The sequence below is a fragment of the Oscarella lobularis genome, chromosome 16 (assembly GCF_947507565.1).
Source record: "Oscarella lobularis chromosome 16, ooOscLobu1.1, whole genome shotgun sequence".
Taxonomy (NCBI): Eukaryota; Metazoa; Porifera; class Homoscleromorpha; order Homosclerophorida; family Oscarellidae; genus Oscarella; species Oscarella lobularis.
In genome coordinates, this window is record NC_089190.1 from 1,731,355 (window position 1) to 1,756,793 (window position 25,439).

Sequence of the window (25,439 nt, forward strand, 5' to 3'; positions counted from 1 at the left end):
CTCTCAACTATGTCTGGTCTGCCGTTGGCTGGTCTAACGTCGGGCTCCTCGGCTAGTCTCGATACGAGTCTTTTTTCGTGTCCGGTATGTGCTAACGCGTTTACAGAGCCGAAGCTCCTCGCCTGCCTGCACTCCGTCTGCACGCAATGCGTCACCCAGAAAGGGGAGGAGCCGTTCAAGTGCCCCATGTGCTGGTGAGTAATTTTGAGATTTCGGCCCCGAAATTCTGCACGTTTGTCTGTCTCAGCGACATTTACGCGGACAGCGAATCAGATTCGTTTCAAGCGCAGGACGATCGGCTATTGGATCGTTTGAAAACCGCAATGACTCCGCCCCTCGCCGAATGCGTCAACTGTGACGCAAAAATTGCGCGAGTCGAGGCGATTTTCTGTCACACGTGTGACCAAGTGCTTTGCGAATCGTGCCGAAAGTTGGTGCACGCTTCGAAAATGTTTGCATCGCACAAAATCGGGCCAATAACGCGCGAAACGGAGAACGAACGTATTTGCAGTGAGTTCCTCTCGAAAACGAGGTCAAGTTCTTATGCAATTGTTTAGAAATGCACGAGAAACCATTAATTATGTTTCTGGCCGAATCGAGTCGACTCCTATGCGTCAAATGCTTCAACGAGCTCGAATCGTAAGCACAATTCCAACACGTGTTCCATCACGTGATGACCATCTTTTCCCAACAGCGAAAACAAGGCGCTCTGCATCGATCTCGACGTCGCATACGAAGTCAAGCGCTCCGAATTGAACGAAAAAGTCGTCGCGTGTCAATCGCTAGCAAAAGCGGTAGCGGAGGGCGTCGAAAAAGCGCGAAATCTTCTCGAAGACGCACGTGCGTCGGCAACACGCGAAAAAGGCGACGTCGAAGCGTTGCACGCGTCTCTATTGGTATTCGCTAGTTGTATTGAGCACGAAGAAGGCTCATTTTCACGTCTAGGATACGTTAGCTAGTAAAAGGGCGTCTCTTTTCGAGGAAATCGAACGGTGCGTCGAAACTGGATTTTCGGGTCCCTTCTTCTTTTTAGGATTTTTTTCTGTTGCAGTCTGAAGGCAAAGTCTCAACAGAATCTCTCGAGGCATCTACAGGATTTACAAGCGTTTCTGCCGACTATTGAGGTAGGATTTTAATTAAATTATTAAATTATTAAGTGGTGATTTAATGAGAAATTTTCTCAGTTTAATTTAGCGCTATGCGAGAAGGCTAGTCAAGAATTCGATAAGTATTCGTTTTTAGAACTATTTGATGTGAGTTTCTGTCACCCAGTTGATTCTTTGGTTGAACGCTTTTTTTTTTCTAGAGTGCCACCGAACGACTTTCTCGTCTAGTAAATTGGCCCCATCACGTGCCGGATGAAAAAGAAAGTCAAATTGTTGTGAACATGAGAGACGAATATGCTTGGTACTCCCTAAATCAAAACACGTCAAATTTCATATAGGCGAATCCTTCTTCCAGCTGTCTTCACCCGCTCTTGGAAGAAGAATTCTCGCTCTGCCTTCCCTCCTTCAGCACGTTCACAACATTCTCCTTCAGTCCTCCTACAAGGTAAGAAGTCGCAACTGGGTATGAAACTATTTCCCTGCATCTGTCATGGCACGGACTCAAAGCTGGCTTTTGTGCATCGGCTGGGAGTCAGACTTACTGATGCTACATAGAATTTTTGCGCACCATAGTCAAGGAGGAATCCTATCCTATTTGATTAATAATCGCAAGTACATTTTTTAGAAACTACGGAGAGGAGAAGCAACTCTCGTCGTCCAATGGCGCTCCCGGGTCGACGGGAAAGCGTTTGAGCTTCAGCGCAGGCGCTGTCGCCAATGGAAATAGTCCCTTTGCGGAACACTGCAAGACGTTTAATCCGAGACTAAAGGTAAGGGATACAGACTCTAATTATCACACCTCGTGTATGTCGTTCTCTGTAGAAACTTCAAACGAAGATAACGTCTCTAAAAGAAGAAGTGCAGGACGTCCACCGAGATTTGACGAAGCGAAAATGTCATCCAACCAAAAACGACGTAAGAAATTCCATCGTATAACAAACTTGTTTGTATATGTACACCACGCCAGGTTACCGACATCGTAGCTAAGTGCAAGAGCATAGACGTGGCCCTTGCGTCGCAGAAAGAAGTTCTGGAGAAGAGACGAAATTCTTTCGAAAGGGCGTGGAACGATACTCTGAGTCGCGTCGCTCTGGAACAGGAAATCTACCAAGGTAAGGCTTTAGGGATGCTGGGAGGTCTAATTAGTTATATATAACGCGTTCCCTTAGCTCAAGTGCACGAGGTCAATAAATTGCAGCAGGATAATCTTCGTCTTGCTACAATCACTGAATCAATACAACCCTTCTTGAAGTCTCTTGTAGCTGCGTCTGAGCGAAATGATCCGAGGTAAGAAGAGAAAGCCAAGGTCCTTGGAGAGGGAGAGTCGATTTGGGGTTTTTAGATTGAATCAGGCTGCCGTCACTCGGGCGCAGGAGAGACAGCTCAAGTCTCTCTTTCATCAAATAGATGAAATTCATCCTAACACAAAGCAAAGGCAATACACGTCCTCCTTTGATAATATTATTAATAATCTCTTGTGAAGGATTCGAGCCATAGAGGGTATCAAGCGAAAACCGGACGCAAAATCGGCTACGAAATCGGCTGACTCATTCGATGGCATTGCAAAAGCGAGGGGACTCCTTAAAACGGCTCACGGTCAAAGAAGCAAAGCCGACCCGAAACAAAGCTAAGTAAGATAGATACAGTAGATACATTGAATGACGTGATGGGATGGATAGCCGGTCTATCTTGATTCCCAACGGATAATGATTCTAACGTACTGTATACACGGCAAATTGACTAGACAGACAGCATTCAGCTAGGAGTTCACCACCACCACAACAACATAAATTGATAGACGTTCAGTTTAGTCTTCAACCGATATCGGCTTCCATTCCGTTTGTGGAGCCAATTGATCCTTCACGCTCTGTATAGAGGTAAATTTGTACAGCAGGGGAGCCATATTGGTTTTATCATTGGTCCCTGAGAGATTTGTGTTAGAGATAGAGATTATTATAAGGGATGGTGGTATCGAACCTGAGGCTCTACTGCCTCCAAACGGCTGCTGGCCCACGACTGATCCCGTGCTTTTGTCATTGAAATATATGTTACCGGCCGAGTCTCTCAGAATGTCGCGAGCCCATCGCAAAACAGTTCTGTAAATTATCGATTAGTTATAGTATGAGTTCATTAGGAAACTGGGTGTGCCTTTCTCTGGCGTAAATTGATCCGGTTAGCGCATAAGGAGACGTTTCATCGATCTAAAAATTATTTGTTGATTAGAACTGACGGTTTGTAGTCGAACTGTTTTACTAAGCGGAGAGTTTGCTCCACTTGTCCGGCAGGATAAACGTAGACAGTCAAAACGGGCCCAAACATCTCTTCTTGCATGAAGGCATGCTTGGGATTCGTTGTCTCGATCACCGTTGGATAGATATAGTATCCAACGCTACCCACATAACGTTGATTATACTTAGCAGTAGATGAGCCTCTGCTGTACAGACCTGTCGTCGTAGTTACCGCCAACTATAATTTTCAGTTCAGGATCGTTCTTAGCCAAATCAATCCACTTCTTCAGTCGGCCAAAAGACTGTACAAAGTAAGTGAGAAATAGGTATACTCAGGTGACTTTTAACTGATCACATAGAAGAGCTGTACCTTATCGTCGATAACTGCTGAGGTATAGGTAGAAAAGTCCTCCGGCTAAACCGAATTTTTAAAAATCTAATCTCAAATATTTAGACTTTCTTACTGTGTTGATCTTCATTTTGCTGATTTTGTCCAAAATGCCCTCTTTGATCTAAGAAATCTTTTCGCTAAGGTACGCCATGTAGAAGCAGATTGTCCACCTGAGGCCACAATGTATCTGGGACGTAGAGTCTGGAACAGGCAGAGCACTTCTGTCCAGAAAACTCATAGGCAGATCTCACTGTCCCACTAATAGCTGTCTCTGTAAACGGGACAACATTAGAAGAAATAACCGATTATCGTACCTTTACATACCAAGATCGGCTGTAGGATGAACGAAGTGATAATTCTTTCCACCGCTCTCTAACTCAATAACGTCAAAAATGACCCAATCACCTCTTCCGATTTTTACCTCCCACAAAGCGCGGAAAACTTTTATACGTATCGATGTTGTGACCCACCTGTTTCCACAAATGTTTGAAAGTTCTAACACAAAGCCCAACGTTTAATAAATTACTTATAGTGTATTATGCACAATGGTCACTTTGCGCTGCCGGTAAAGACGATTGCAGCCAAGTCCGGCGAACTCGTGACCGTATCGCCGAACGTTGGGCCATCTGCCGGCAAAAAATTGATCACGCCTGTAAAACAACGCGAAATTGGGTACGTAAATGAGACGTGAAAAGTTCTCCAGACCGTCCGGCAGTCCGGCTTCGCGAAGAATTTTGAAAATCATGTAATTTGAGAGCATGGCGGTATCAGACGGTTTCCACTGGACAACATTGCCCTAAGAGAAAACATCTCCCGTATTTTTATATGACAAAGTAGCCTGTTTCTACCATCAAGGCAGGCATTGCACACAAATTTCCTCCAATGGCAGTAAAATTGAAAGGGGAAATAGACGCCACAAATCCCTGAGCGTTATTTTGTTAATTAATTTAGTAGTGGGACCTAACAAGTGTGTTCTTACCTCTAACCCTCTGTAGACAAGTTTGTTCCAAATTCCTGTTGAGTGGAGTTTTGGCTGGGTGTAGTGAAGCTCCTACATTTGAATTACTGGCTTGTGTTTTTGGCCTATTTTTCTATACTGATCTACTTCGGCCCATTTGACTCCAAATCGGTAGAAATCTATAAGTTCACAGCTCGCATCAATTTCTGCTTGGAAAATAGTTTTGCCCTTATGAACATAATTAGAAATTTATGCAAGCTGTTTTCTCCCTCCTCAACCTGTCCAATCATAGTAGCCGCGAGGATTTCGTATCGATACTTTTCACTAAGCAATTCAGCCGCTTTGAGAAAGACAGCAGCTCTGAGGATAGTAGAGAATTAATACTTTTGTCACCTAATTAACTTATTGCAATACTTGTCTTCAAACGGAGACATTTCCCAATCTCTTCTAATCTTAAGAGAACGCTCTATGCCTTGCTTTATTAATTCCTGATAGAGAGATTCAAACGTAAAGTTATAAAAAAAGTATGCCTGGCGTAGAAACATACTCCGTTTGCTAGATTGAAAGTAGAGACTACTCTCTGGTGATCATAAGGCTAAAGGTGGATCAGGTTGGTATACAGATTTTGATTTAGCTGAATCTGACTCACTGCAACTTGGTTTCTTGTTTCTCCAGTTTGGATTTCTTCCCCGTTGATGACGCACGGTATTTGAACAGGGCCCGCCCTTTTCATTTCGGTCAGCGTCTAAACCCCCCCGGAAATTCTGATTACTACTGATTTCATATAGCACCGCAGAAAAGCTTGCTTCTTTTATTTTCGCCGTTTCCGGGCTTCCGGGCTGAAAATCGAGCATCGACTCATTGGTAGGAACAGGAGACGAGACAAACGAAGATGAGGCAAGTCGATACCTGCAAGAGGGGACTGGCATGATCTGAAGTGTTGGAAAAAAGGATCTGCACGTGACTGCGAGAGCAGACTGCGTTTCTTCACAGTCAGCGTTACGTACAGCGTCGGAAACGACGACTCCAGCTTCCAAAAGCTCGCACGAGTCAAGCGCAACATGACGGTGGATGCTGGAAAGGAGCAATCACGTGGATAGCGTCGCGCACGTTATAAAATTCGCTTCTTTGTCAAATCCTACAAGTCACGCCCAATATAGTAAACCCCATCTAATGTAAAAGTGGATTTTTGCTGCAGTAAAGAATTCTGTAGAAGTGTAACAACGCCCACGTGACGTCATAATCAAACATCCCGTACGTGGGCTGATAAAGAGACGACGAGCGATGGCGTCGACTCGCACCCGCTGCTGCTGCCTTGGTTTCCTCGTCACGACGACGATATTTTTGATTATCAGCACCTCTATACTCGCGGGCGGCGTCTTGAATCGCATACGCGGCGGCTATTTGAACGTGAGCGACGATTTGCCAGCGTACAATACGACGGCTGGCTATTGGCAAGCGCACGTCGTCACGCGTCTCGTCTTCGCGGTACCAGTAGGCCTAATGACGGTGAGTCGACGCGCTATCTAAGCTCGAAACGCGATCGCGTCCTTTTGCAGCGGTTTGGTTGCCTACTTCCTAGCAATTTGTGCGCATAGAGGGAGAGATTAGGCTTATAAGGCGACGCGATTAGTCTAGAGCCCCATTGAGCCTTTACTTCAGAGAAGAGGCGGAAGTACGGGGCTCCGGGGTTGGCGACGTTTTGACTCGAATGCGGTTTTTGACGTCACTCCCGCGCAATAGGGCTTGGTCGGTTGGCACGCAAAAGGCGGCCTCGTAACCGGAATCACGACCTGGTTCTCGCTCTACATCGGCTGGGGCTGCTACATGAACCTGGGCGAAGATGCGAACGGCTACCTGAGGTAAAAAGCGACCGCGCGTGGGATTGTTATGGGAACCAACGATTGCTAATACTGTCTTATTCGATTAGTCGGTCCGGCGTTTTTGACTGGATACTAGGCCGCCAGTTGGAAGGCTGGCCGTACACGCGTCGCGTCATACGCGACTACACGGGCATGTCGCTGCGCGGTCTCGCGTGGACCGCGCCTACGGGATACGCGCTTTACTACATGGGTTACGGTTGGCAATACGCTCTCTCCGGCAGTCTAATGGCCATATTCTATTTCGCCGGCGCACACACGCAGATACGTTCGAGCGCGCTCGAAAACGATTTCGGCGCCGGCGTACCGGCGTCGGAATTCTACTGGGGCGCCTTCATTTGGCTCGCGCTCGCCTTCTCCGCGGTCGCGCGCATAACCGAACACTTTCTCAAAAAATGGGAACGCGAAGCGCGTCGTCGCGATCGCGCTTCGGACGCCTATCCGCGACCGTCGTACAAGCGCAGTCGATGGACGAAAGCGAAATTCGGTCGCAAAGCGTCGGCGGTCGTCTACGAACTAACGATGGGCGCAATCAATTGCGTTTTCGCCGCTTCCGTCGTCTTTTACGCGCTCGTCGCGCAGGACGACGTTCGCAATAAGGGTCAAACGTTTTTCGGCATTTTCACTGCTTTCCTCTTCCTGCTCACGTGTCAAACGTTCACGATGGGCCGGGCTTGGACGTTGGCACGTGTTAAAAAGGCGACAGCGGCGGCGGTGGCCAGGGAGCGACGCCGCTCGTCGGCCGAGGTGCGCGCTAAAATATCCGTCGGCTCGAGAAATCATTTCTCGCGCACGAATTCGGGCGCCATGGGAGCGCCCGATCCGTTCGGGGCCCCCTTTTTGGGTCGCACCATCGTGCCCGTCGACGAAGCGTTGCCCACGTATCAGGAGATCGAGAGTATGGAAGAGGCGCCGCGAGTCATAACGATCAACGACGAGGAAAGCGGCGAGGAGGATTATTCCGGACTGCGCGCCTATAGGGCGGGAATCGAGCCGGAACGGCCGAAATCGTTTGCGTGGGATTTCGTCGAAATTTTGCACATGGCTGCCGGATGGATTCGGAATCTCGTCGGTCTCTTGGGCATGCTCGCCACGTGCGTCACGTTTTTGCTATGTCTTTTCGCGGCTGCTTGGAATGCTCATACGCCTCGATTTATCCAGACGAATTCTACGACTTGCGAACAGGCGCCTCTATATGAAATATTCAGCGGGTAAATAGTTGCGACTTTGTGTAGACCTCGAGATATATATGGACCTCCCCTTTCCTTGTTCGTTCTAGTATGACAAGTTCAGATTAATTATCAATAACTATGGTATGTTTGGTAAGGGTTTTTTTTTCTTATTTTGATGTTCGTGAGCACTGTACGCTTTTAGTATGTCACCCAACACCACGACGAGAGATACTGCACTGGGTTATCATGCTTTAGTTGATAGTTAATGGCTAGCCTACGTTTTTGGCGATGATTATCTTATTTTTAATCGTCATCTCTGAAAGATCGAATCGCGTTAGACGAAGAAATCCGTATACCAATAGAACAGGTTTGGTTCTGCTGACGATTTTTATCTCTTCTAAGTGGTGATCATCCTTTAGAGAAAACTGACCAAGTTCTAGGTCCCGTAGAGTTCACTTCCGCGTGTGTAGGCTGTCGCATCATGCCGCAGATCGTCACAACAATCTTCTTCGTCCTCTTCTCTCGAGTCCTGGGCTCCGACGTTTCTACGGCAGTGACTACTAACGGTATCGTGACAGCAGATAGGCACCAGAGAGCTAGAGACGATTTCGTCGTCATTTCATTGCGGCAGTCGTCAACAGTCGCTTTACGGCTTCACTTCCTACAGGCACGACTAACGACGGCAGTGCCAGCGGAGACGCTCATGTGGACTCTGGCAGTGACTCGACCGCAATGGGTTCGTCAGCGTTTACCTTGCTTCTTAACGTCAACTTCTCTCCTTTTACAGGATGCTCCTACAACGGCACGATTTATGCTTTTCACGAGACTTGGAATGCGGACTTGCCGCCGTTCGGTGTCTTTCCGTGCATCGTTTGTCAATGCCGTCCTGTATTTAAATAATCTAAACCTGTCTATCTATATCGACCACGTTATATATGTTGTAACGACAGTTGTAGTTCTTCAGACGTTAAATCAGTCCGGTTGTATTTGATAGGTGGTCGATTTAGACAGGCATTGTAGAGTAATCAAAGAATTGCCCTCACTCTGTTTTTTTTTTTCTATGCAGGAGAACGTTAGCGATGCTATAGTGGGTCAGACGCACTGCAGCAGTATCGAGAATAGCTGTCAGCCTCTCGCCTGCGAAGACCAGTACTCGCATCCACAACGCTGCTGTCCGTTTTGCGAAGGAAGTAAAGTGACTTGAACTCCGTCTGCGGTACGTATAGTGTACATTGCCTCGTCTCTTTTCGCAGCGTTTCCGCTTGACGGGACTGAGACGGTGTATCACGCCAATAGGCAATTTCCTTTTCGAGGCGGTGAGAGCTTCGAAGTTCTTTTCTAGTCTCTTTTCATTCTGCTTTTGTAGAATTTATGGCGCTACTGACTGGCTCGGAGATCGACGATGCCGTCGTGACGTACGGCTCGGGATGGGCGCGATTCGTCATCATTCACAATGCCGTTCACTACACCATCGACTTCGCCGGGTTCGTTTTCCTTCTCTTCTCAACTTTCCTCTTCTCGCTATTGACTTTTTTGAAAAGAGCAGCTTGGAGTCGACGATAACGAGCGTCGAATTGCTATTTGAGCGCCAACAGACGGTCCTTAGCGTTCCGCTTCATCTACTCGCCACTAAACACAAGGTACCGCGACCGTCTCTTAGAATTAAACGAGCCGACTCGCGGACGTACGTCATTGCGGAATCCTCTTTTGAAGGTTTGCGGAGTCTGGAACGACCTACACGAGTTCCTTCTCAGACTGTTCGAAGAGGAAGAACTGTTCGTCGTTGTCAAAACCGACGATCATCCGGACGGCGAATTAGCCGGAGACGTTTTCAGGAGACAAAACGAATGGATCGGTACCATCGACTCGGATCTATCAGTCGGCTATTATTCGTATTTATCTAGACTCCTTCGGCGGCGTATTGAAACCCGTTCTACCTAAAGATCCGCGCGTCCATCGAGCATCCGCCGGTGCAGGCGGCTTGGCGATGATTCGACTTCACTCGACCCCTGGTGTCCCATCAACGAAGAGTCTTCAATATCTCATTGCTATTGAAGGAATAGACTTTGTGGACGGTACGTTTTTGCTTGGTCTGAATCGTCTCGTTAGTCTTCTTTCTATTTCTTTAGAGGCCATGTTTTATCTTCCCGTAAACGAAAATAATTTGGAGCTTCACCGTGAGGTCTTACATCAATTCCGTTGGAATTACAATGATGAAGTAGGACATAGCGATTCGTATAGAGTCGTGTCTATAGGACTCCTCTTCTAGTATCAAGTGTTTTCCGGCTTTTGGACGGGAATCAATGAGACCGTATTGGAGTTGCTCGCTCGCGGTCGAATACACGTGAAAGTGGAATTTCGTCGCGGCAGCAGCAAGGGTCAAATTCGTAGCGCTATCACCGTTTTCAGTCCGTGCGGCGGTAAGCTTCGCCAGCCTTCTCTGCGTACGTCTCCTTTGATCGTTCTGAACAAGGACTCCTTGCAATGCTTTCCGGCAATCAGAAGCCTCTGAACGCGTTCACCGGTGCCGGCGCTTTTGGACGATTTGAATTGAAGCAGAACGGCTCACTCGGATACCACGTGAGTTAGACAGCCCAACGACTCAAACATATGTATATACACGTGTCTTCCAGATCAAGTGGTTTGATCTGGAAGGCCATTTGAGGAGCGTCGGCCTGTTTCGACCGTTGCCTTCTAGCGGTCCCTTTGACGATGCCATGGAACTCGTTTTCGATCTGACAGGCGACGTGAACGAAGATAAGGAAGAGGTGCATAGTTTTTACCCCCCCCCCCCCCCCCCCCCACGCGACAAGTTTGGTCACGGTTGTGTGGCGTACGTAGTTGGACGGCATGTGGGACGACGTGCCCGCCGACGTCCTTAGCACTCTGTCGGAAGGAAATCTTCAGGTTCTCATTGGCACGGATCAGTACGCCTCGGGCGAAATCACGGGCCAAATTCAGAGGCTCTTTCTCAACGACTACAAGACGATTAGAAAAGGTGACGATCGATGCCCTCCGGACGCGGACGTTTCAAAATATGCGTCGTCCCGAATACATGAATCGTAGAGTTTTCCCTGACGTTGACGGGAAGCCAAGCGGTGCCGTTCTCGCGAAGCGGCGCCGTCGGTCAGGTGTGGTTGTCGGCCGACGACGAATGCTCGCTTCACTATCGCGTCGTCTTGCGCGGCGTCGACGTCAACGATCGCATTCGCTCGGCGACGATTCGAGGACCGGCGTCGTCGAGACGCACCGGTTCCGAATTGTACGACATCAAGGATTTTTTTGGCGCAGAAATGCAGGTATATAGCTGGAAGCAGCGGTCGCGCAGCTAGCTTTTATTGCGTATATATATATATCTAAGGCTATCGGAGTGATTCGGCAAGCAGACGCGCAATTGTATAATTCACTCCGCCAGAAACGGATTTACATTGAGATTGTGACCGATAAGACGACGGTTCGCTCTCAATTGGAATTGAAGACAAATTGCACGGAATCTACTCACCTGGGTATGTTTGTTAATAATTCCCGAGTCCTGTCTTGTATTCGTCATCTTTAGTGGTAAATTTTGGCGAGGATTGTCACGAGTGCGTGCTGGGCGACGAGACGCACTCGAGCGGCGATCACTGGCATCCGACCTGTTCCCACTGTCGTGACGATCGACAGATTGACTACGATACTCGTTGCTATTGCCAGGTAAGGATTCCCGTCGTTAACTTAAGTTTGGTAACGGAATCGCCACGGCTGATCACAGTGTGGAAATGTGATTTGTTGGCCAATTGACTTAACATGTCCACCGCAATGCGATTGTTCGGACAACGAGAAGCCAGTCGTGCGAGACCGCTGCTGTCCCACTTGCCCCGAAGCGGAAGGTTGATGAATGCGGATATGCAACCCTAGTTATGCGTTCCTGAATTTGTGGCGCAGGCGAGTGCGTTCGCGACGTTCAACTCGAGTCGATCGACCGCAGTCTCTTTCTGAGAAACGAAGGTCTGGTTTCTTGTATTTTGTCTATTTTTTGATTCATCCGTCATCTGTCTTCTGTCAGCGTGCCGTCGGTCTGATGGCAGTGTCTACCCGGTTGGATTTCGTTCCCTGTTGATAACCGAGACGAATTACGCTAAATGCATCACTTGTTTGTGTCAGGTTAGTTTAGCCTTCTTCTCCTGAGGGATTTCCCAACTGAGCGAAAGGTTTCATTTGATTATAGGAGAACGGAACGATGTCGTGCGAAGAGCGATTGGGGCCCGCGTATGTCGTGTGTCCGAGCAACACTGACCGTCCAGACGAATGCTCCTCTTTGAGTACGTATAGGGGCCACGGCACCTTACCCGGACGTCCTGTCTGAATAATGCGCTGACGGATTCCTAATTCGATTCAATTTTTGTTTTTAGCACCACGCGATCCAACTGAGTCGCCTCCAGATCGTACGATGTAGGTGTAAGGACCCTTCTTGTACTAATACTTTTTTTGTTTTTAGCACCAATCTATTCTTCTGAGTCGCCTGTTCTCTCTCCAGGTCCAGGTGAGTGCACGGATGTGTGTAAGAACCCCTACGTGTAGCATATTTTTTCAGCACCAACAATGAAACCTTTGACTCCCGTTCCTCAGTCCGATCCAGGTGAGCGAGCACAAACTACACAATATTCTCTAGTTCATTTCTTGCCGTCCAGCACCGACTGTGCCCCCATCGGGTGAGTATCAACATCCGGATAGAGAGCGATTTATTGGCTACTTCCGCATCGTTACCAAGGAACATGCGAGTGGCAAGGAGTTCTCTACGAAGAAGGCGAAACCTTCTTTCTTCACTGCAGCTGGAAATGCGTATGCGAGGTTCTCATTGAATAAGAATCTACGATGACCTTTGACTTATTATTGTTCGCTTTTTCTTTAGAAAACCGGAAACGTAGACTGTAAAGAAATCGCCTTTTGTCCCGAGTTGGAGTGCGCTAGGCAGAAGTGGACCGCCGGCGAGTGCTGTCCTCATTGCGTTGACGGTAAGGAAAACACAGCTATGTACACAAACGAGTGGGAAAAGAATCGTCTTCCCACTTGTCTGTCAACACAGGTGATCATTCTAATATGCAGGTTGATCGACGTCCGGCGCGCCTCTGGGAGGAAGCTAGACGAAAGACGAGCGATCTAATAACACAGCACCCTGTTCTCGGAATTGGGGTACGAAGACTCGCAGCTAAGTATAAAATCGCGTTGACTTTCGCTTCTCTCGGCGGTGCTGCTGGCTAATTTAATTGTTTATCTTTGCGACGTGGATTGTGTACTTTAGAGAAAGAAGACTACGGTTTGAACCAGTAAGCGTCGGCTCTTCTCAGTGCTCTCACGTGGCCGTGCACGTGGCCGGCGTGTGTCGTGTCATTAGCCAAATTAACCGCTAATTCTATTTACCGCCGACGCATCTATGCGACCAATGAGAACGTCGAACGGGTCCCAGGGAACCCAAATAATTCATCGAAGATCCCACGGTTCCCCTTACTTGTCGTCGCGCGACTCAAGCTGTTTGTGAGCGCAGCTGCACCGTCGAACGACAAACCGAATACCCCGAAGTCCTTTTGCCGCCGCGATGCTACTCGAAAGCACTCGCCCTCTTCTCCTCTTCGTCGTCGTCGTCGCCACCGCGGCGTTCATCGGGACGATCCCCGTCGACGCGCAAGACGCAGCGAGCGCTTCTCCGCTCGCTTGCTGCGCGCCGAAGCCCGGATCGGACATCGTCGTGACGGCAAGGAAAGAGAACAGAAAGGGACAGCACTACAATGTCCTCATAGCCGAAACGACTTGCATGAACGGACTGTCGTTCAACTGCGTCCTCCCACCGAACGAGACCGTCTGCAAACCGGTAAGCGGAGCGCATAAGGGCGCCGACGCGCTACGACCCCCCTGGAGAGGGCTCGACTCGCCCTGTAGACAAAGCACGGCCCACACGTGTATTTGCCCCCCCCGCCCGCCCGTAGAGTCGGTTCTCGTTCCGCGCTCGGCCGAAGCATTTCCTGTTCTCGAAAGCGTATCTATGCGCCATGCGTGTTTTCTCGCGATCGTTCCCCCCTCTCTCGCGCGCGCGAATACGGTACTCGATTACCCCAGCGTGGGAGTGCGAGACGCGGTTACAAGTGTCGAGTCTTCGAGACTTAGCACTTTCTTTTGCCATCGCTATAAAAACATCGTTACGAACTAACTTATTTTTGGTCGCGTGAGTCGAGTGTTTTCGTTTCTTTTTTAGCGTCCGCGCAAGTCCGACGGACGATTCGTCGTCGTTGGGGAGAATAGGATTCGAATTCACTACGGCGAATGTTCTTACGAAGTCGTTTGTTCGGAGGGCTGTCCCTCCGAAATCGAAGGCACTTATCAAACAGGTGCGTCTATATGTCGACGAAAACACGATTGACGAGCGGTTTCGTTTTCGTAGCACCTGCGCCGACGACACCCACCCCTGTCGTCACGGAAACGGAAACGGCGTCTACCCCTGTCCTCACGGAAACGACGTCTCCTCCTCCGACGAAACCGCCGTGCAAATTCAAAATGCCCGACGGGAAGCGGGTTAGAATTCCCGACGGTGACTACGCTGTTCGACAAAAGCCGAGTCGTAAATGTCAGCACTGTTACTGCAACGATGGCAAGGTCTCCTGCAATACGGTTCTCTGTGGATGCACTCGTTACGGCGGTGTGACAGATTCGTGCTGTCCACCCTGCGTCACCCCATTCCCAACCACACCACCAGTGATTACAGTGACACCAACGACGCCCGATCCGTGCTCAAACGTTTCTTGCAAAGACTATCAGGATTGTGATGTATATAAGGGCGAAGCCTATTGCAAGGACACGTGTCGCGACAATGGACCTTGCAGCAAGACGATGGAGACGATGGAGACGTGCGTCTTGACTACGGTTAACTGCGTTCGAGCGCCGTGTCCCAAAGTAGCTAAGTGCAGCTCGAAAGGCAAGCAACGCTCTTGTATTTAAAAGTAGTACCGCGAATTTAGCTCTCGTCTTGCATTTAGGCAATGAAGGCGACATGTGCCTTGTTGATTATCTCGACGATCGACTTGGAATGTACAAGGACGGGGAACGATGGGTGAAAGATGCGTGCACGCAGTGCAAGTGCAATCGCGGCGAAGTCGTCTGCAGTAAAATCACGTGCGACGTCGACGAGAACTGCGAGGAATACTCGAAACCCCGGAGAGGAAGTTGCTGCGGAAGATGTTTGAAATACCGAGGTCGGTTGCTCTTGCTCGTTGCCTAAATCTAATTTAATTTTTATATAGATGAATGTTCTGATTCGTTGACCGACCCTGCCACAAGTCGTCGTAGCGGAGACCGTTGGAAGACTGGACCGTGCACTACGTGCATGTGCGTCAGTGGAGAAGTTGTATGTGCGACTATTGCTTGCTCTCCGGAAGAAGGCTGTCTTGAGTATACCACGCCAGCACCGGATGAATGCTGTCCCAAGTGCGCTCGTTATGAATCCGGTTGGTGGTGATAAATAGCCACGTGTCGTTTGTCCAAATTATTCTCTTCTTTTAGAGGTGTGTCGCGTGCGAGTGGACGGTAAAGTGGTTATGATCGAGGAGGGAAAGTCGTACAAAGGCCAATGCGAAACGTACCGGTGCAGAAAAAACAAGGACGACTCTGGAGTTGTCGTAAAGGTCAAGCGCAACGAAAAATGCCCCAAAATCAGAAAGAAGCGGTGCGAAGGGACAGTCGAAGTTCCCAAAGGAAAGTGCTGCGCGGAGTGCGTTCCCTTCCCAACAACCCCGGTACCGACGGAACCTCCACCCGGTCAGCCAATGCAATCTTCCTCCTTTCAATATTACACATGTTCATATTTAGAGGGTTGTATCGATGAGGAAACGAACAAGACGTACGATCACGGCGAACTTTGGCGACGGAGCACGTGTGTCGACTGCTCCTGCAATGATTCCGTCGTCGAGTGTCGGTACGTGCAGAACGTCGATTGCCCCCAGGTTCCCGGTTGCGTGCGATACGCGGATCGCGTTGGAAACGAGTGCTGTCGTAAGTGCGTGGAATTCGACAGTCCAACAGCCACACCCATTCCAGGTTAGGCAACAGTGTTTGGAATAATAATTTTTTTTATATGCGCAAAATATACAGGTCTGCCTTGCTTGACGACGAGCGGACGAAAAGCGAGCGGAGAGTACTGGCAGCCGAACAACGACATATGCTATTCGTGCATGTGCGACGACGGTTCGACGAGTTGCATTCGACTTCAATGTCAGCCGATTCCCGACTGTGGCAACTACGGCGACGTGCCGGAAGGTGAATGCTGCCCAATTTGTAACGATTATCTCGGACGAAGTAAGAGAGTAGAAAAAAAACGTTCAATGTGCTCCAAGACTATTCTCTCTCTCCGTCTAGGCGGTAACATCATCGACGCTTGCATTTTGCCGAAAGAGGAGGGTGCGTGCATCGGACGATTCGATCGCTTTTATTTCGACATGGAGGACTTCACGTGCAAACCGTTCTTCTACAGCGGCTGTGCGGGAAATACGAATAATTTCGCTAGCCAAGCCAAGTGCAACGCCCAGTGTGGTAAGAAAATTTTTAGTCGGAATTTCAAACTCGATATATAATTCCTCTTCTCTCAGACCACTACATTCGAAAGGATCAGTCGTGCGCCGAGGAACCGGACTACGGAAGCTGCACCGAAGACTACGATCGTTCCAACGGCTCCTTCAGACGTTTCTACTATGATTCTGAGTCGATGACGTGCGAACGATTCCTCTACTCGAGCTGCGGTGGAAACGCAAATAATTTCAAAGAAAGAAGAGATTGCCTCGATTACTGCTTGCGTGAGTACTAGGCCCTTTTTCCCCCGCCTAATCGAGGGTTTTTGACTTCGTTGTGTACAGCGCCGGCCCGGAAAAATGAATCGAATGATTACGTGTGTCGCCAGCAGAAGACGCCCGGTCCGTGCAAGGGCAATTTCCCGCGCTATTACTACGGCCGAAGGGTGAACGAATGCCGAGAGTTCACCTACGGCGGATGCGGCGGAAACGAGAACAATTTCTTGACCTTGGAGGATTGTCAGGGATTCTGCATGGGCGTCAGTGAGTTTTCGCTCTCGAACGAAAGAAGAAAAGTCAGTCGTTCACAATTCTTTCTTCTAGACATTAGTGCCTCGGAGTTTCCGCCGACGCCGACGCCAGCTTCAGGAGGAAACGTAGTGAAGCTCCCTACGGAGATGACAGAGCTCCGTGCGTTTGTTTTCGCGTTCTCGCAATATGTAATATTTTTTCCTTGCGTCTGTAGCTCCGGATTTGCTCTGCACTTTTCCGAAGGACGTCGGCCCGTGCAAGAGTATCGTCCCTCGCTACTACTTCAACTTTGACGTGAAACGGTGCGAGCGTTTCAACTACGGCGGTTGCAAGGGCAACGCGAACAGATTCACGTCGCTGGCAGAGTGCCAGAGCACGTGTCCAAGTCAGTAATAGTCAAACTATTTGACGCTCATTTATTATGAATTGTTTTTTCTCTCTCTCTCGCAGAATTGCTCTATCCCATGGAAGCGTGCATGCTGCCTGTTGCAAAGGGCCCGTGCAAGGCGGGCTTCAAGCGTTACTACTACAACTCGACGTTGAAACAATGCCAAAAGTTCGCCTACGGCGGTTGCTTGGGAAACGCGAACAATTTCCTCGATTTGCCGAGTTGCTTGCGCCACTGCGCCGGAGGTAGAGCGACGGCGACGAGCGAGTGCGTTCAAAGACGAGATCCTTTTTATTACAGGTCTCACTCCCTGCTTCCAACGTCAGGAGGAGGACTTGCTCAACTGCAACGAAGAGAACTGCTTCGTGACGCGATGCACGGAAACGGGCGACTTCGAACTGAAACAGTGCAACTCGCTGGGATTTTGCTGGTGTCTCGAAATCGACGGCCGCGTGGAGCGCAACAGTCGAACGCCGCCGCATCAAGCAGAACTCCTACGCTGCGGTCTCGACGCGACGAGTAAGTTCCTTCTATGAAAAGGGTCACGTCACGTCATGCGTTCTTATTAGAATTGACTGACTGCTTGAAGAAGCAGCAGAAACAGTTGCGCAAATGCGACGACGCCGATCCGAAGTGCACAGTGTCTCTGAGTCGGTGTAATCCCGACGGAACGCACGCTCCTCAGCAGTGCAACGACGCTAAGAACAAGTGCTACTGCGTCTACCCCAACGGAACTCGAGTGCCCGATACGAATCATAAGAAGGGCTCCAATCCCAATCCGTGTATCAAGAGACGTGAACCGGAGCCCGATAAACCGATGACTCCGGCGCCCACGCCCACACAGCCTGAAGCGACGACTCCGGTGTTTCAGGCAACGACGTCGATGCCGACGACCGAGCTACTGGCGACCACGGAACCCGTCACCCCAACGACCGTCAAGCCGACGACGGAAGCTCCGAGTAAATGACGTCGCTATATAGAAAAATAATCCGTATATGAATACTTGACTCTTTTTTTTCTCTTAGCTACCGAACCGGTTTGCAATGGCGAGCTCTGTCGCTACGGGACGTGCGTGAGAGGCAAGTGCGAGTGCGTACGTCGCTGCTCGAAGGTTCGTCAGCGCGTGTGCGGCACGAACGGGCAGACGTATCGGAATCCTTGCGAATTGCGCCGAACGGCGTGTCTTCAAATGCGAGACATCAAACTTGATTATCCCGGTCGATGCGGAATGCGCAGTAAGATTTAAATAATAATATATATATAAAAAATCGATTTGATTGTGTTTGTAGAGCTGCCGCCTACTAGCCAAGACAGATGTTCGCTTTCTCCCGAACCCGGTCAATGTCGTGCTTACTTCCCGCGCTTCTTCTTCAATTCGACGTCGAAACGATGTGAGCGCTTTGTCTACGGCGGATGCCGCGGCAACGAGAACAACTTCGAAACGATAGCCGAGTGTCAGAAAACGTGCGGAGGTACACAAAGAAAGGGAACGTAGATAGAAAAAATAAACTAATGAATTAATTGGCCGTTTCTAGGTGCTTGTCATTGTCCGTTCGACGGTGCCGAAAAGGGATTCTTATATGAAGGCGAGAGCGGCATGTCGACCGTCGTCGCGTCGTCGTCCGTCGTGAAGGCGTGCCGCTGGGACGTCGTCTTTTTCACGGAGAAGAACGTAGACGTAAGTCATCTGCGCACCGTCGCGAAGGACGTCGACGCGAAAGCGAGGGAACAGTGCAAACAACCCGTCGCCCGATTCGGATGGACTCGCTTGGACTTTGATACGCCCGCCTACGAAGTGGTGCAAATTGGCAAAGGAACGACGGGAGACTACGGCGACTTCCGCTTGGCGACAAAGAAGCCCGTCGTCTTGTCAACGGGACTGGGTTTCGTTGGTGCCGCTTTGGACTTCTACAACTTATCGTCCGACTGCGACTCCACGCGACGACTCGTTCTCGTCGCCGATCAATTCTGGAAGTCTGAGTCGTCGCTCGGCGGAAACGTGCTCGAGGATATGTTGGCGAAAGCGAAAGCCGTTCTCTACTCCTTCGTTCCGCAGACGGACGGAAACGAACTCAAGAGCGTCGCTACGATGTCGCGGTCCTTCGAGGAGTTTGACAAAAAACAATCGAGAAGGGAGCTCTGTGACGCTATCGTTGCGCCGCCGCCGGCTCGCGGATGCCACCGATGCACGTGCGACGGCTGCACTCTTCAATGCTGCCGCGTCTACGACAGGGACGAAGACTCCTGTAGAGCCGGTACGTTGCCTGGGTAAACCGTAGAGAAGGCGACCGGGCGGAGACGACGTGTAGAATTTAGTTGAAAACTGTGACCAGCGACCGAGGTTCCACTTAATCAAGCACACGCGCGTTTTTTTTGTGTTTTTCTGTTTGCTACCTAACCGTCTTTCTCTCTTCCTATATCTATTTAGTACACATTGATATACCTATTCTAAAAACGACTTCCAGTTTAGTCAAGCCCTTTCCCTTTTCTCGGTGGTGCCGCTTGACGTCCTGTTTTTCCTAGGATGCCAATATCCGTTCGTCCACGGCGCTGCGACCGTTGCTTTCGCTGTGCCGCCCGGCGACAGATCCGTCTGCGAAATAGTCCTGATTGTCGAGGAGAGCGCCCGAGCGGCGAGTGCCGTCGCTTGGGTCCAAAGCGACGCCATGTGCCGCGCGGTCGACGAAATCCGACGGCGCAGGTCAGCGTGCCGAGGCGACGTTCGATTCGGCTTGTACCGATTCGGCACGGAACGCGGTTGCGGAAGCGTCGTCGACATCGACGGTCATCACTTCGGCTCGTGCGCGGCCGTACGACGAGTTGCGACCGAAATGCTTCAATCAAATGCGAGCGAGATCGAAGGCGACGTTTACTGCTCCATAACGAACACTCTACGGCAGTACAGATGGATACACGAGAGTCATAAGGCGATCGTCGTCGCGAGCCCGTCGCCGAGACGTCCCGTGTCCGGCGGACGATTAGGGGGAGTCCATGTCGCCGATTTTTTGCGGCGATCGGGCGTCACGCTGATAGCCGTCGTCAATGCGACTTTCGCGTCGCGCGACTACAACGTATTCGGTCTCGAGTCGGCGAACGCGTACGTCGTCGACGAATCGAGCGCGAGCGGTTACAGGAAAGTCGACGGCCGGGGAACGATCGCAGACGTCGAGGGGCCGGGGTCCGAGCTAGCTACCATTGCGTATAATTCCGGCCAAGGCAACGGTCACGGAACGGCGTGGAGCTACGAATTTTTCACGAAAAGTCCAAGCGTTTTCACGTCGGCCTTTCAACACGACATCGTCGACGTACTCGAAGAGGTCGGCTCGAAGTGCATGGAATGCCGATGCGATCGTTTGGGTGGGACGACGTGCGTCGTTCTGGATCAATCTCGTTGCCAACGAAGATAAGCGAGATAGAATTCAAAGCTGGCCTAGTGAGCGTTTTTCTTCCTTCTTCTTCCTTCTCCTTCTTCGCCGTTTATATAGCGCAGCTATATGAGCTATATAATCTGTGAATCTGATTACGTAAAAAGTTGCGAGTCTAGGTCTAGAAGACGCCCGCTTCAATCTGTTGTTTGACAGACAGTCGTTGGATTTTTCGCGCTTGCTCTTCAATTCCTCGGGTGAAAAGTCGATCGATTTTGCTTTTCTCGCCTTCGTCGACGTCGTTTTGATGATAGTGATAGATGACCTAGTGAAAGGAAGTGCACCGACACTTGCTATTCAAATCCCGACGATGGAGGGAAGCACCTGAAGAAATTCGATGAAGTCAATTCCGTCCGAACCGTCGGAGTCGCATTCAACGAAATATTTTCGTCTCTCTTCAGGACTCGATGTGTCGCCGAGATCGTCAAGCAAAGAATCACTAGAAATACACACCACATTATACCGGTATCTGTTCTTTTTAATTTTAAAATTTCTAACATTTCGCGTTCATCTAATAGGCCGTCGGAATTCAGATCTAACATTTGAAATCGCAGCTTGAGGTCACTAATCTCTTCTTCGCTCCACAAAGGAAACATTTGCTTTAGCTCCGTAACATCCGCAGCTAAGAGCATAGTAAGAAATATCATATTGTACTGGTACAGTACATTTTGAATTTACATAGAAATTTTTCTTTAGCTTTCAATCGTCGTTGCCTTTCCTGGATAAACGTTTCCCAGAAATGCGTGTGTAAGACGTGAAAGAAAGACAATTGAGCATTGACTTCTCTTTCGACGGCAGGTCCTTTGTATTGACCTGAGCGAGCAGGGCTTCAAACGCTTCAAAATCAAATGGAATTGACGCTAAAATACCCGTGTCGCTAAATCGATCTTGCGGTTCGTAAGCAATCGGCTGATAGACAAGCGGAAAACTCGGCGAGCAACCCATGAAAGACCGCGAAGTGACGTCATTATGCCATCACGAAGACCCGTACAAGTCTCCGGAGCGACGGGAGCGATGCAGCCTCATCTCTTCGCCAATGGATCGAGCATCGTCAACGCGGTGCTCTATCCTCTCTTTCAGGTCACCTGCTTCCTCTCGATGTTCGGTTCGCTCTCAATCATCCTCACCTACGCCGCATTCGCCGATTTACGCAGCACATCGCGTCGCCTTCTCGTCTATCTCTCCCTAATGGACTTCGGCACGGCGCTCGCCAACTCCTACGGCCTCTTCAGCGCCTTCTCGTCGACGACGATCGGCTGCAAAATCCAAGCGGGCGTCGCCATCTTCACGAGCCTCAGCTCGTTCTTGTGGACAATAAGTCTCGGCGCCTTTCTCTTCGCGACGATCGTTCTCGAACGGCAAACGCTCGCGCGTCGACTCGTCGTTCTTTTTCACGTGCTCGCCTGGGGAATTCCGATCGTCGTGACGAGCGCCGCCGCCGCGCTCGACGTGCTCGGATTGGACGTTCAGACGATCGGCGACGACGAGAAACGGTCGCTCGTCGTAACCGGCGGCTGGTGCTACGTCAAGGGGGCGTGCCGACAGAACACCACTTCCTTTAACATTTCCGATAGGAATAATTGCACTCCGGCTTGGTACGACGAGACCTATTATATGCTGTGGGTCTTCTTAGCTGGAGCCGCGTGGGAAATCGCCACTTTTGTCCTGTGCATCGTATTTTATTTTGGAATCAAGATTCACATCTATAAAGAGGTATATATGTATGTAGGTAGTGCGAGAGGTAAATACAAAATTGGGTCTTTTTGTCTATTATAGAATCGGCGTCCGGCGGAGAGTTTTCTTACTCAAGGTCTTTTGAGCACGGCGAATAGCATCGACAGAAAGCTGACGTTTATTCCACTCGTCTTCTTTCTTCTTCACGTTTGGTCCATCATACGAGACGTCGTCAGCTTTTTGAATCTCGCATCGCCGGAGGGATGGCGATGGCTAATAGCACTCGAGGTAAAGATTAATAATAGGGAGACTCTCGCTTTAATCCTATTAATTCATTAATTAAACAGGGAATTGGAGATTGTGGTCAAGGAGCGGCTAATGGCATCCTGTTTTGCCTATTTACTCGATCGGTGCGAAACAAATTGAAAGAATCGCTGTGTAAGCCCTGCTGCTCAAAATCAGAATCCTCCAAGCCCGTTAGGTCAGACGAATGGGACTACAATTCGATAAAAACGGCCAGGCAGGATCTTAGTCGCTATCAACGCTCGTCGTCGTCCCAAGCGGAAATAGAAGCGTCCTTGGGCTCTAAAGCCTCTTTACTCTACGACATGAGTTCTGGGTGTTCTTATTAATTAAAATTAATTAATCTACGGTACATAGGATATCCGTTTTTTTTATTCGCGTTTTGCCAAAGGCGATTCTTTTGTAACTCCGTATTGCTTTCGATCGCTTTTGGGACTTTTTTGAGCCTCTTGTAGCTGCAGTGATATTTTCTTCTCCTTCTCCTGTCGCTTTTTTTGTAACGTATGCCTTTTACCGTCGTTCAAAAGCAATTGAGCCTATATAAACGTTCCTATACATAGCTAAGAAACCTCGATGTAATAAGCCCTTACATGCGATAATTCGGAGAGATAGGTTTTTCTGTCTTCCTCCGCTTTATAGTAGAGCTAAAAGTTTATGCATATATATATATATATATGCATGCTATAGTGCAAACGGTTGCCTTACGCGAGATTCTTTGTTGAGACGCCACTCGTACGTGCTAAGATCGCGTTCAAGTGCCGCCTTTTCGCTCTCCAGTTTTTTCAGCAGCATTTTCAAATCCACCTACGTGCAGTTAGACTATTACGGCTAGCACTTAGTACAGCTAGTTGCTTGACTTGAGATAGATCTTCGTACGAGTCTTCTACTGGTGCCTGTGGATCTATATACGTACAGTAGAGTCAGTGACTCTTCAGTTTTATACACCCGTGTTATTTACCTATTCGCCCCTCTTTGACCGCTTGAAGTTCGCTCTCTAATCTTTTTAGCTCGGTTTCTAATTGCCGATTTTTTTCGTGTTGCACTTCGTATCGTTGTTGCCAGTCGCACTCTAACATCCGGCAGTAAGGCGGAAGTGGATTGGGTTACCAGCGACACCTTTTTGTAGGCAAGAGCTACTGTACCTTCCATATGTACCTTTGACAAACTTTCTTCTAGTTCTTTAATCGTGACTTCTAACTGAGACACGGACGCTCGCATTTCATCGCTGCAAAAGCGGAATGTAGTCGAAGAGAAACGTAAGAAGTACGTTTACTTACTTGAGCTTTTTCTCTTCTTTAATTCTAGCTACTCGTCGCTCCGACGGGGAAAAGTACGCTGACATGGAAGCGCGAGCATAGAAACGTCAAGACAACATACGGGGGCGCACAGGGACAGGCGTTTTTGCAGCGTGACGCAATGAAACAGCAGTTCACGACGAGGATACCGGCGTTTACGTTTCCACCATTAGTCGATCCTTCCGTGTCTTCGGCATGGTTCTACGTCCTCCAAATCACTTGCTTCCTCTCAATGTTCGGCTCGGCGACGATCATCTTCACGTACGTCGCCTTCGACGATCTACGCAGCACGTCGCGTCGTCTTCTCGTCTTCCTATCGATTGCCGACTTCGGCACGGCGCTCGCCAACTCCGTCGGCATGTTCGAACAATTTCCCGACAGTTCGCCTGGCTGCAAAATCCAAGCGTCAATCGCAATCTTCTTCAGCCTCAGCTCCTATTTCTGGACAGTTCACATCGCCGTCTTCATCTATCTCGCCTTGGTGAAGGAGCGCCAGAGCGGCGGCGGTCCTCTACTCGTCGTTTTTCACATTCTGGCGTGGGGCGTCCCACTTCTCATCGTCGCTCTCGCCGCCGGCTTCGGCGTGCTCGGCGTCGATCAGACGGCGGCGAATTCCGTGAGAGTCAATAGGACCGGTCACGTGTACTCGATCTCCTCTGTGACGGCCGGCTGGTGCTTCCTCAAGGCGCCCAATTGCAACGAGACGACTTGCAGTCCGTCGTGGTACACTAAGAGCGTCTATAAAGGATGGCTTGTCTTGGCATCCGTTTCTTGGGAAATTTTGGCCCTTCTATTGTGCTCTGTTCTGTATTTCCTCATCAAGTATTACGTGCGAAAAGAGGTACGTTTTCCTGATTTCTCTAATTTGTATTTTTTTTATTGTTTTTATTGATGAATACGTCACTCGTTAGAGTTATTGTTTCTAATTTCGTTTCCATTTTAGAGGCGGTCATTTGTGACGTCCGGTTTACGTGCAGCTGTCAATAGCATCGATCGCAAGTTGGCTTTTGTTCCCCTCGTCTTTTTCCTGCTTCACGTGTGGAGCATCTGTCGCGAGTTGATTCTGATGATCGATTCCAAGAGCACAATGACTAAAAATACGAAATGGCTGGCGATATTGGAGGGCATTGGCGACTGTGCCCAAGGCTTGGCAAACTGCTTCGTGTTTTGCTTCTTTACGCCGGCTGTTCGCAAACGGCTCAAAGTCGCCTGCATTCTGTGTTGGGCGAGAATTCGGTTTGGACTTTCCTCGACGAGGAGTCAGAATTCGCCGTCGTCGCTCCAGCAGCAGAAGCACCAACCAGATTTTCAATCCTACACGCCGCCGCTTCTAAGTCGTTCTTCGAGCATTCGTCGCGGGTCCGACGGAGACGAAGGCAAAGAGAAGTCCGAACGATCCCTACTTCTCAGCTCTTGAAAACATGACCACAGTATTGGCGAATTGAGTTTTTCTAACAGAAGGCATGGCTGAGAAATATATGTATGAAGATAGGAAAATGACCTGTAGTGTACTCAGAACAAAATTCAATTAGGGATTATTTTTTATTGATCGTCAAC

At 49.4% G+C, this 25,439-nt stretch overlaps 9 protein-coding genes across 10 annotated transcripts; 6 read left to right on the top strand and 3 right to left on the bottom strand.

The window, feature by feature from the left end:
* The first annotated feature begins 9 nt into the window (after positions 1–9).
* Positions 10–4,251, top strand: LOC136196811 (RING finger protein 207-like). Its single transcript, XM_065986462.1, has 16 exons — positions 10–194; positions 248–510; positions 558–639; positions 695–896; positions 946–992; positions 1,052–1,124; positions 1,185–1,253; positions 1,307–1,407; positions 1,462–1,551; positions 1,732–1,876; positions 1,929–2,021; positions 2,074–2,218; positions 2,276–2,393; positions 2,449–2,541; positions 2,590–3,645; positions 3,694–4,251. The coding sequence occupies exons 1-15, from the start codon at positions 10–12 to the stop codon at positions 2,735–2,737; spliced, it is 1,854 nt and encodes a 617-aa protein (XP_065842534.1). The 3' UTR covers positions 2,738–3,645; positions 3,694–4,251.
* LOC136196812 (delta-1-pyrroline-5-carboxylate dehydrogenase, mitochondrial-like) lies at positions 2,739–6,250 on the bottom strand. The gene is made up of 21 exons (XM_065986463.1): positions 5,691–6,250; positions 5,490–5,592; positions 5,333–5,428; positions 5,231–5,278; positions 5,098–5,171; positions 4,962–5,043; positions 4,831–4,911; positions 4,705–4,776; positions 4,574–4,648; positions 4,431–4,521; positions 4,279–4,375; positions 4,147–4,220; positions 4,050–4,097; positions 3,896–3,996; positions 3,799–3,846; positions 3,705–3,749; positions 3,551–3,636; positions 3,360–3,495; positions 3,255–3,307; positions 3,084–3,202; positions 2,739–3,029 (listed from the first exon to the last, which is right to left on the bottom strand). Exons 1-21 carry the CDS (start codon positions 5,744–5,746, stop codon positions 2,914–2,916), a joined length of 1,701 nt encoding a protein of 566 aa, XP_065842535.1. The 5' UTR covers positions 5,747–6,250; the 3' UTR covers positions 2,739–2,913.
* Positions 5,932–8,048, top strand: LOC136196813 (uncharacterized). The gene is made up of 4 exons (XM_065986464.1): positions 5,932–6,192; positions 6,427–6,545; positions 6,614–7,774; positions 7,843–8,048. The coding sequence occupies exons 1-4, from the start codon at positions 5,968–5,970 to the stop codon at positions 7,859–7,861; spliced, it is 1,524 nt and encodes a 507-aa protein (XP_065842536.1). The 5' UTR covers positions 5,932–5,967; the 3' UTR covers positions 7,862–8,048.
* LOC136196802 (chordin-like) lies at positions 8,024–13,045 on the top strand. Of its 2 annotated transcripts, none has more exons than XM_065986445.1 (29): positions 8,024–8,102; positions 8,155–8,301; positions 8,367–8,471; positions 8,523–8,623; positions 8,802–8,925; positions 8,989–9,051; positions 9,102–9,219; positions 9,282–9,375; positions 9,449–9,590; positions 9,640–9,810; positions 9,865–9,953; positions 10,005–10,155; positions 10,209–10,315; positions 10,369–10,503; positions 10,577–10,733; positions 10,802–11,034; positions 11,097–11,241; positions 11,292–11,428; positions 11,487–11,604; positions 11,660–11,722; positions 11,781–11,878; positions 11,943–12,036; positions 12,127–12,159; positions 12,213–12,257; positions 12,309–12,353; positions 12,406–12,426; positions 12,486–12,565; positions 12,627–12,729; positions 12,821–13,045. In XM_065986445.1, exons 1-29 carry the CDS (start codon positions 8,024–8,026, stop codon positions 12,823–12,825), a joined length of 3,003 nt encoding a protein of 1,000 aa, XP_065842517.1. In that variant the 3' UTR covers positions 12,826–13,045. The 2 variants fall into 2 exon arrangements, with proteins under 2 accessions (XP_065842517.1, XP_065842518.1); XM_065986446.1 differs by having other exon boundaries at positions 8,403–8,471.
* Positions 12,831–20,719, top strand: LOC136196800 (uncharacterized). The gene is made up of 21 exons (XM_065986442.1): positions 12,831–12,927; positions 13,017–13,583; positions 13,965–14,097; positions 14,151–14,681; positions 14,743–14,958; positions 15,007–15,210; positions 15,266–15,520; positions 15,572–15,799; positions 15,854–16,057; positions 16,118–16,291; positions 16,348–16,551; positions 16,612–16,809; positions 16,870–16,956; positions 17,012–17,182; positions 17,248–17,430; positions 17,486–17,704; positions 17,755–18,144; positions 18,211–18,420; positions 18,475–18,657; positions 18,721–19,440; positions 19,709–20,719. The coding sequence occupies exons 2-21, from the start codon at positions 13,311–13,313 to the stop codon at positions 20,590–20,592; spliced, it is 5,667 nt and encodes a 1,888-aa protein (XP_065842514.1). The 5' UTR covers positions 12,831–12,927; positions 13,017–13,310; the 3' UTR covers positions 20,593–20,719.
* LOC136196927 (uncharacterized) lies at positions 20,495–21,555 on the bottom strand. Its single transcript, XM_065986584.1, has 5 exons — positions 21,480–21,555; positions 21,289–21,423; positions 21,109–21,232; positions 20,935–21,049; positions 20,495–20,875 (listed from the first exon to the last, which is right to left on the bottom strand). The coding sequence occupies exons 1-5, from the start codon at positions 21,553–21,555 to the stop codon at positions 20,732–20,734; spliced, it is 594 nt and encodes a 197-aa protein (XP_065842656.1). The 3' UTR covers positions 20,495–20,731.
* LOC136196817 (G-protein coupled receptor 157-like) lies at positions 20,847–23,159 on the top strand. The gene is made up of 5 exons (XM_065986469.1): positions 20,847–21,075; positions 21,129–21,243; positions 21,307–22,323; positions 22,387–22,572; positions 22,632–23,159. The coding sequence occupies exons 3-5, from the start codon at positions 21,580–21,582 to the stop codon at positions 22,914–22,916; spliced, it is 1,215 nt and encodes a 404-aa protein (XP_065842541.1). The 5' UTR covers positions 20,847–21,075; positions 21,129–21,243; positions 21,307–21,579; the 3' UTR covers positions 22,917–23,159.
* On the bottom strand, positions 22,894–24,060 carry LOC136196823 (coiled-coil domain-containing protein 169-like). Its single transcript, XM_065986476.1, has 7 exons — positions 23,865–24,060; positions 23,730–23,812; positions 23,546–23,656; positions 23,445–23,488; positions 23,293–23,391; positions 23,178–23,231; positions 22,894–23,123 (listed from the first exon to the last, which is right to left on the bottom strand). The coding sequence occupies exons 1-7, from the start codon at positions 23,927–23,929 to the stop codon at positions 22,959–22,961; spliced, it is 621 nt and encodes a 206-aa protein (XP_065842548.1). The 5' UTR covers positions 23,930–24,060; the 3' UTR covers positions 22,894–22,958.
* On the top strand, positions 23,889–25,425 carry LOC136196818 (G-protein coupled receptor 157-like). The gene is made up of 2 exons (XM_065986470.1): positions 23,889–24,723; positions 24,826–25,425. The coding sequence occupies exons 1-2, from the start codon at positions 24,004–24,006 to the stop codon at positions 25,297–25,299; spliced, it is 1,194 nt and encodes a 397-aa protein (XP_065842542.1). The 5' UTR covers positions 23,889–24,003; the 3' UTR covers positions 25,300–25,425.
* The last annotated feature ends 14 nt before the right edge of the window (positions 25,426–25,439 follow it).

What these genes read in the sequence shown, in the direction of transcription:
- LOC136196811 (XM_065986462.1), top strand. Translation starts at nt 10, where the DNA reads ATGTCTGGTCTGCCGTTGGCTGGTCTAACGTCGGGCTCCTCGGCTAGT. An exon ending in CTTTTCGAGGAAATCGAACG is followed by an intron (nt 993 to 1,051) that starts GTGCGTCGAAAC and finishes TTTCTGTTGCAG; the next exon opens with TCTGAAGGCAAAGTCTCAAC. An exon ending in CGTTTAATCCGAGACTAAAG is followed by an intron (nt 1,877 to 1,928) that starts GTAAGGGATACA and finishes CGTTCTCTGTAG; the next exon opens with AAACTTCAAACGAAGATAAC.
- LOC136196812 (XM_065986463.1), bottom strand. Translation starts at nt 5,746, where the DNA reads ATGTTGCGCTTGACTCGTGCGAGCTTTTGGAAGCTGGAGTCGTCGTTT. An exon ending in GAGTCGTCGTTTCCGACGCT is followed by an intron (nt 5,593 to 5,690) that starts GTACGTAACGCT and finishes CCCCTCTTGCAG; the next exon opens with GTATCGACTTGCCTCATCTT. An exon ending in TGGAGCAAACTCTCCGCTTA is followed by an intron (nt 3,308 to 3,359) that starts GTAAAACAGTTC and finishes AATAATTTTTAG; the next exon opens with ATCGATGAAACGTCTCCTTA.
- LOC136196813 (XM_065986464.1), top strand. Translation starts at nt 5,968, where the DNA reads ATGGCGTCGACTCGCACCCGCTGCTGCTGCCTTGGTTTCCTCGTCACG. An exon ending in TACCAGTAGGCCTAATGACG is followed by an intron (nt 6,193 to 6,426) that starts GTGAGTCGACGC and finishes CCCGCGCAATAG; the next exon opens with GGCTTGGTCGGTTGGCACGC. An exon ending in GATGCGAACGGCTACCTGAG is followed by an intron (nt 6,546 to 6,613) that starts GTAAAAAGCGAC and finishes TTATTCGATTAG; the next exon opens with TCGGTCCGGCGTTTTTGACT.
- LOC136196802 (XM_065986445.1), top strand. Translation starts at nt 8,024, where the DNA reads ATGATTATCTTATTTTTAATCGTCATCTCTGAAAGATCGAATCGCGTT. An exon ending in CGTTTTCAGTCCGTGCGGCG is followed by an intron (nt 10,156 to 10,208) that starts GTAAGCTTCGCC and finishes GTTCTGAACAAG; the next exon opens with GACTCCTTGCAATGCTTTCC. An exon ending in GCATCACTTGTTTGTGTCAG is followed by an intron (nt 11,879 to 11,942) that starts GTTAGTTTAGCC and finishes ATTTGATTATAG; the next exon opens with GAGAACGGAACGATGTCGTG.
- LOC136196800 (XM_065986442.1), top strand. Translation starts at nt 13,311, where the DNA reads ATGCTACTCGAAAGCACTCGCCCTCTTCTCCTCTTCGTCGTCGTCGTC. An exon ending in TTGCCTCGATTACTGCTTGC is followed by an intron (nt 16,552 to 16,611) that starts GTGAGTACTAGG and finishes CGTTGTGTACAG; the next exon opens with CGCCGGCCCGGAAAAATGAA. An exon ending in CTTGCGCCACTGCGCCGGAG is followed by an intron (nt 17,431 to 17,485) that starts GTAGAGCGACGG and finishes TTTTTATTACAG; the next exon opens with GTCTCACTCCCTGCTTCCAA.
- LOC136196927 (XM_065986584.1), bottom strand. Translation starts at nt 21,555, where the DNA reads ATGGGTTGCTCGCCGAGTTTTCCGCTTGTCTATCAGCCGATTGCTTAC. An exon ending in CTATTAGATGAACGCGAAAT is followed by an intron (nt 21,050 to 21,108) that starts GTTAGAAATTTT and finishes GTGTATTTCTAG; the next exon opens with TGATTCTTTGCTTGACGATC. An exon ending in ACTTCATCGAATTTCTTCAG is followed by an intron (nt 20,876 to 20,934) that starts GTGCTTCCCTCC and finishes TCCTTTCACTAG; the next exon opens with GTCATCTATCACTATCATCA.
- LOC136196817 (XM_065986469.1), top strand. Translation starts at nt 21,580, where the DNA reads ATGCCATCACGAAGACCCGTACAAGTCTCCGGAGCGACGGGAGCGATG. An exon ending in AGATTCACATCTATAAAGAG is followed by an intron (nt 22,324 to 22,386) that starts GTATATATGTAT and finishes TGTCTATTATAG; the next exon opens with AATCGGCGTCCGGCGGAGAG. An exon ending in GATGGCTAATAGCACTCGAG is followed by an intron (nt 22,573 to 22,631) that starts GTAAAGATTAAT and finishes TTAATTAAACAG; the next exon opens with GGAATTGGAGATTGTGGTCA.
- LOC136196823 (XM_065986476.1), bottom strand. Translation starts at nt 23,929, where the DNA reads ATGTCAGCGTACTTTTCCCCGTCGGAGCGACGAGTAGCTAGAATTAAA. An exon ending in GGTCAAAGAGGGGCGAATAG is followed by an intron (nt 23,489 to 23,545) that starts GTAAATAACACG and finishes GTACGTATATAG; the next exon opens with ATCCACAGGCACCAGTAGAA. An exon ending in GTCTCAACAAAGAATCTCGC is followed by an intron (nt 23,232 to 23,292) that starts GTAAGGCAACCG and finishes ATAAACTTTTAG; the next exon opens with CTCTACTATAAAGCGGAGGA.
- LOC136196818 (XM_065986470.1), top strand. Translation starts at nt 24,004, where the DNA reads ATGAAACAGCAGTTCACGACGAGGATACCGGCGTTTACGTTTCCACCA. An exon ending in AGTATTACGTGCGAAAAGAG is followed by an intron (nt 24,724 to 24,825) that starts GTACGTTTTCCT and finishes TTTCCATTTTAG; the next exon opens with AGGCGGTCATTTGTGACGTC.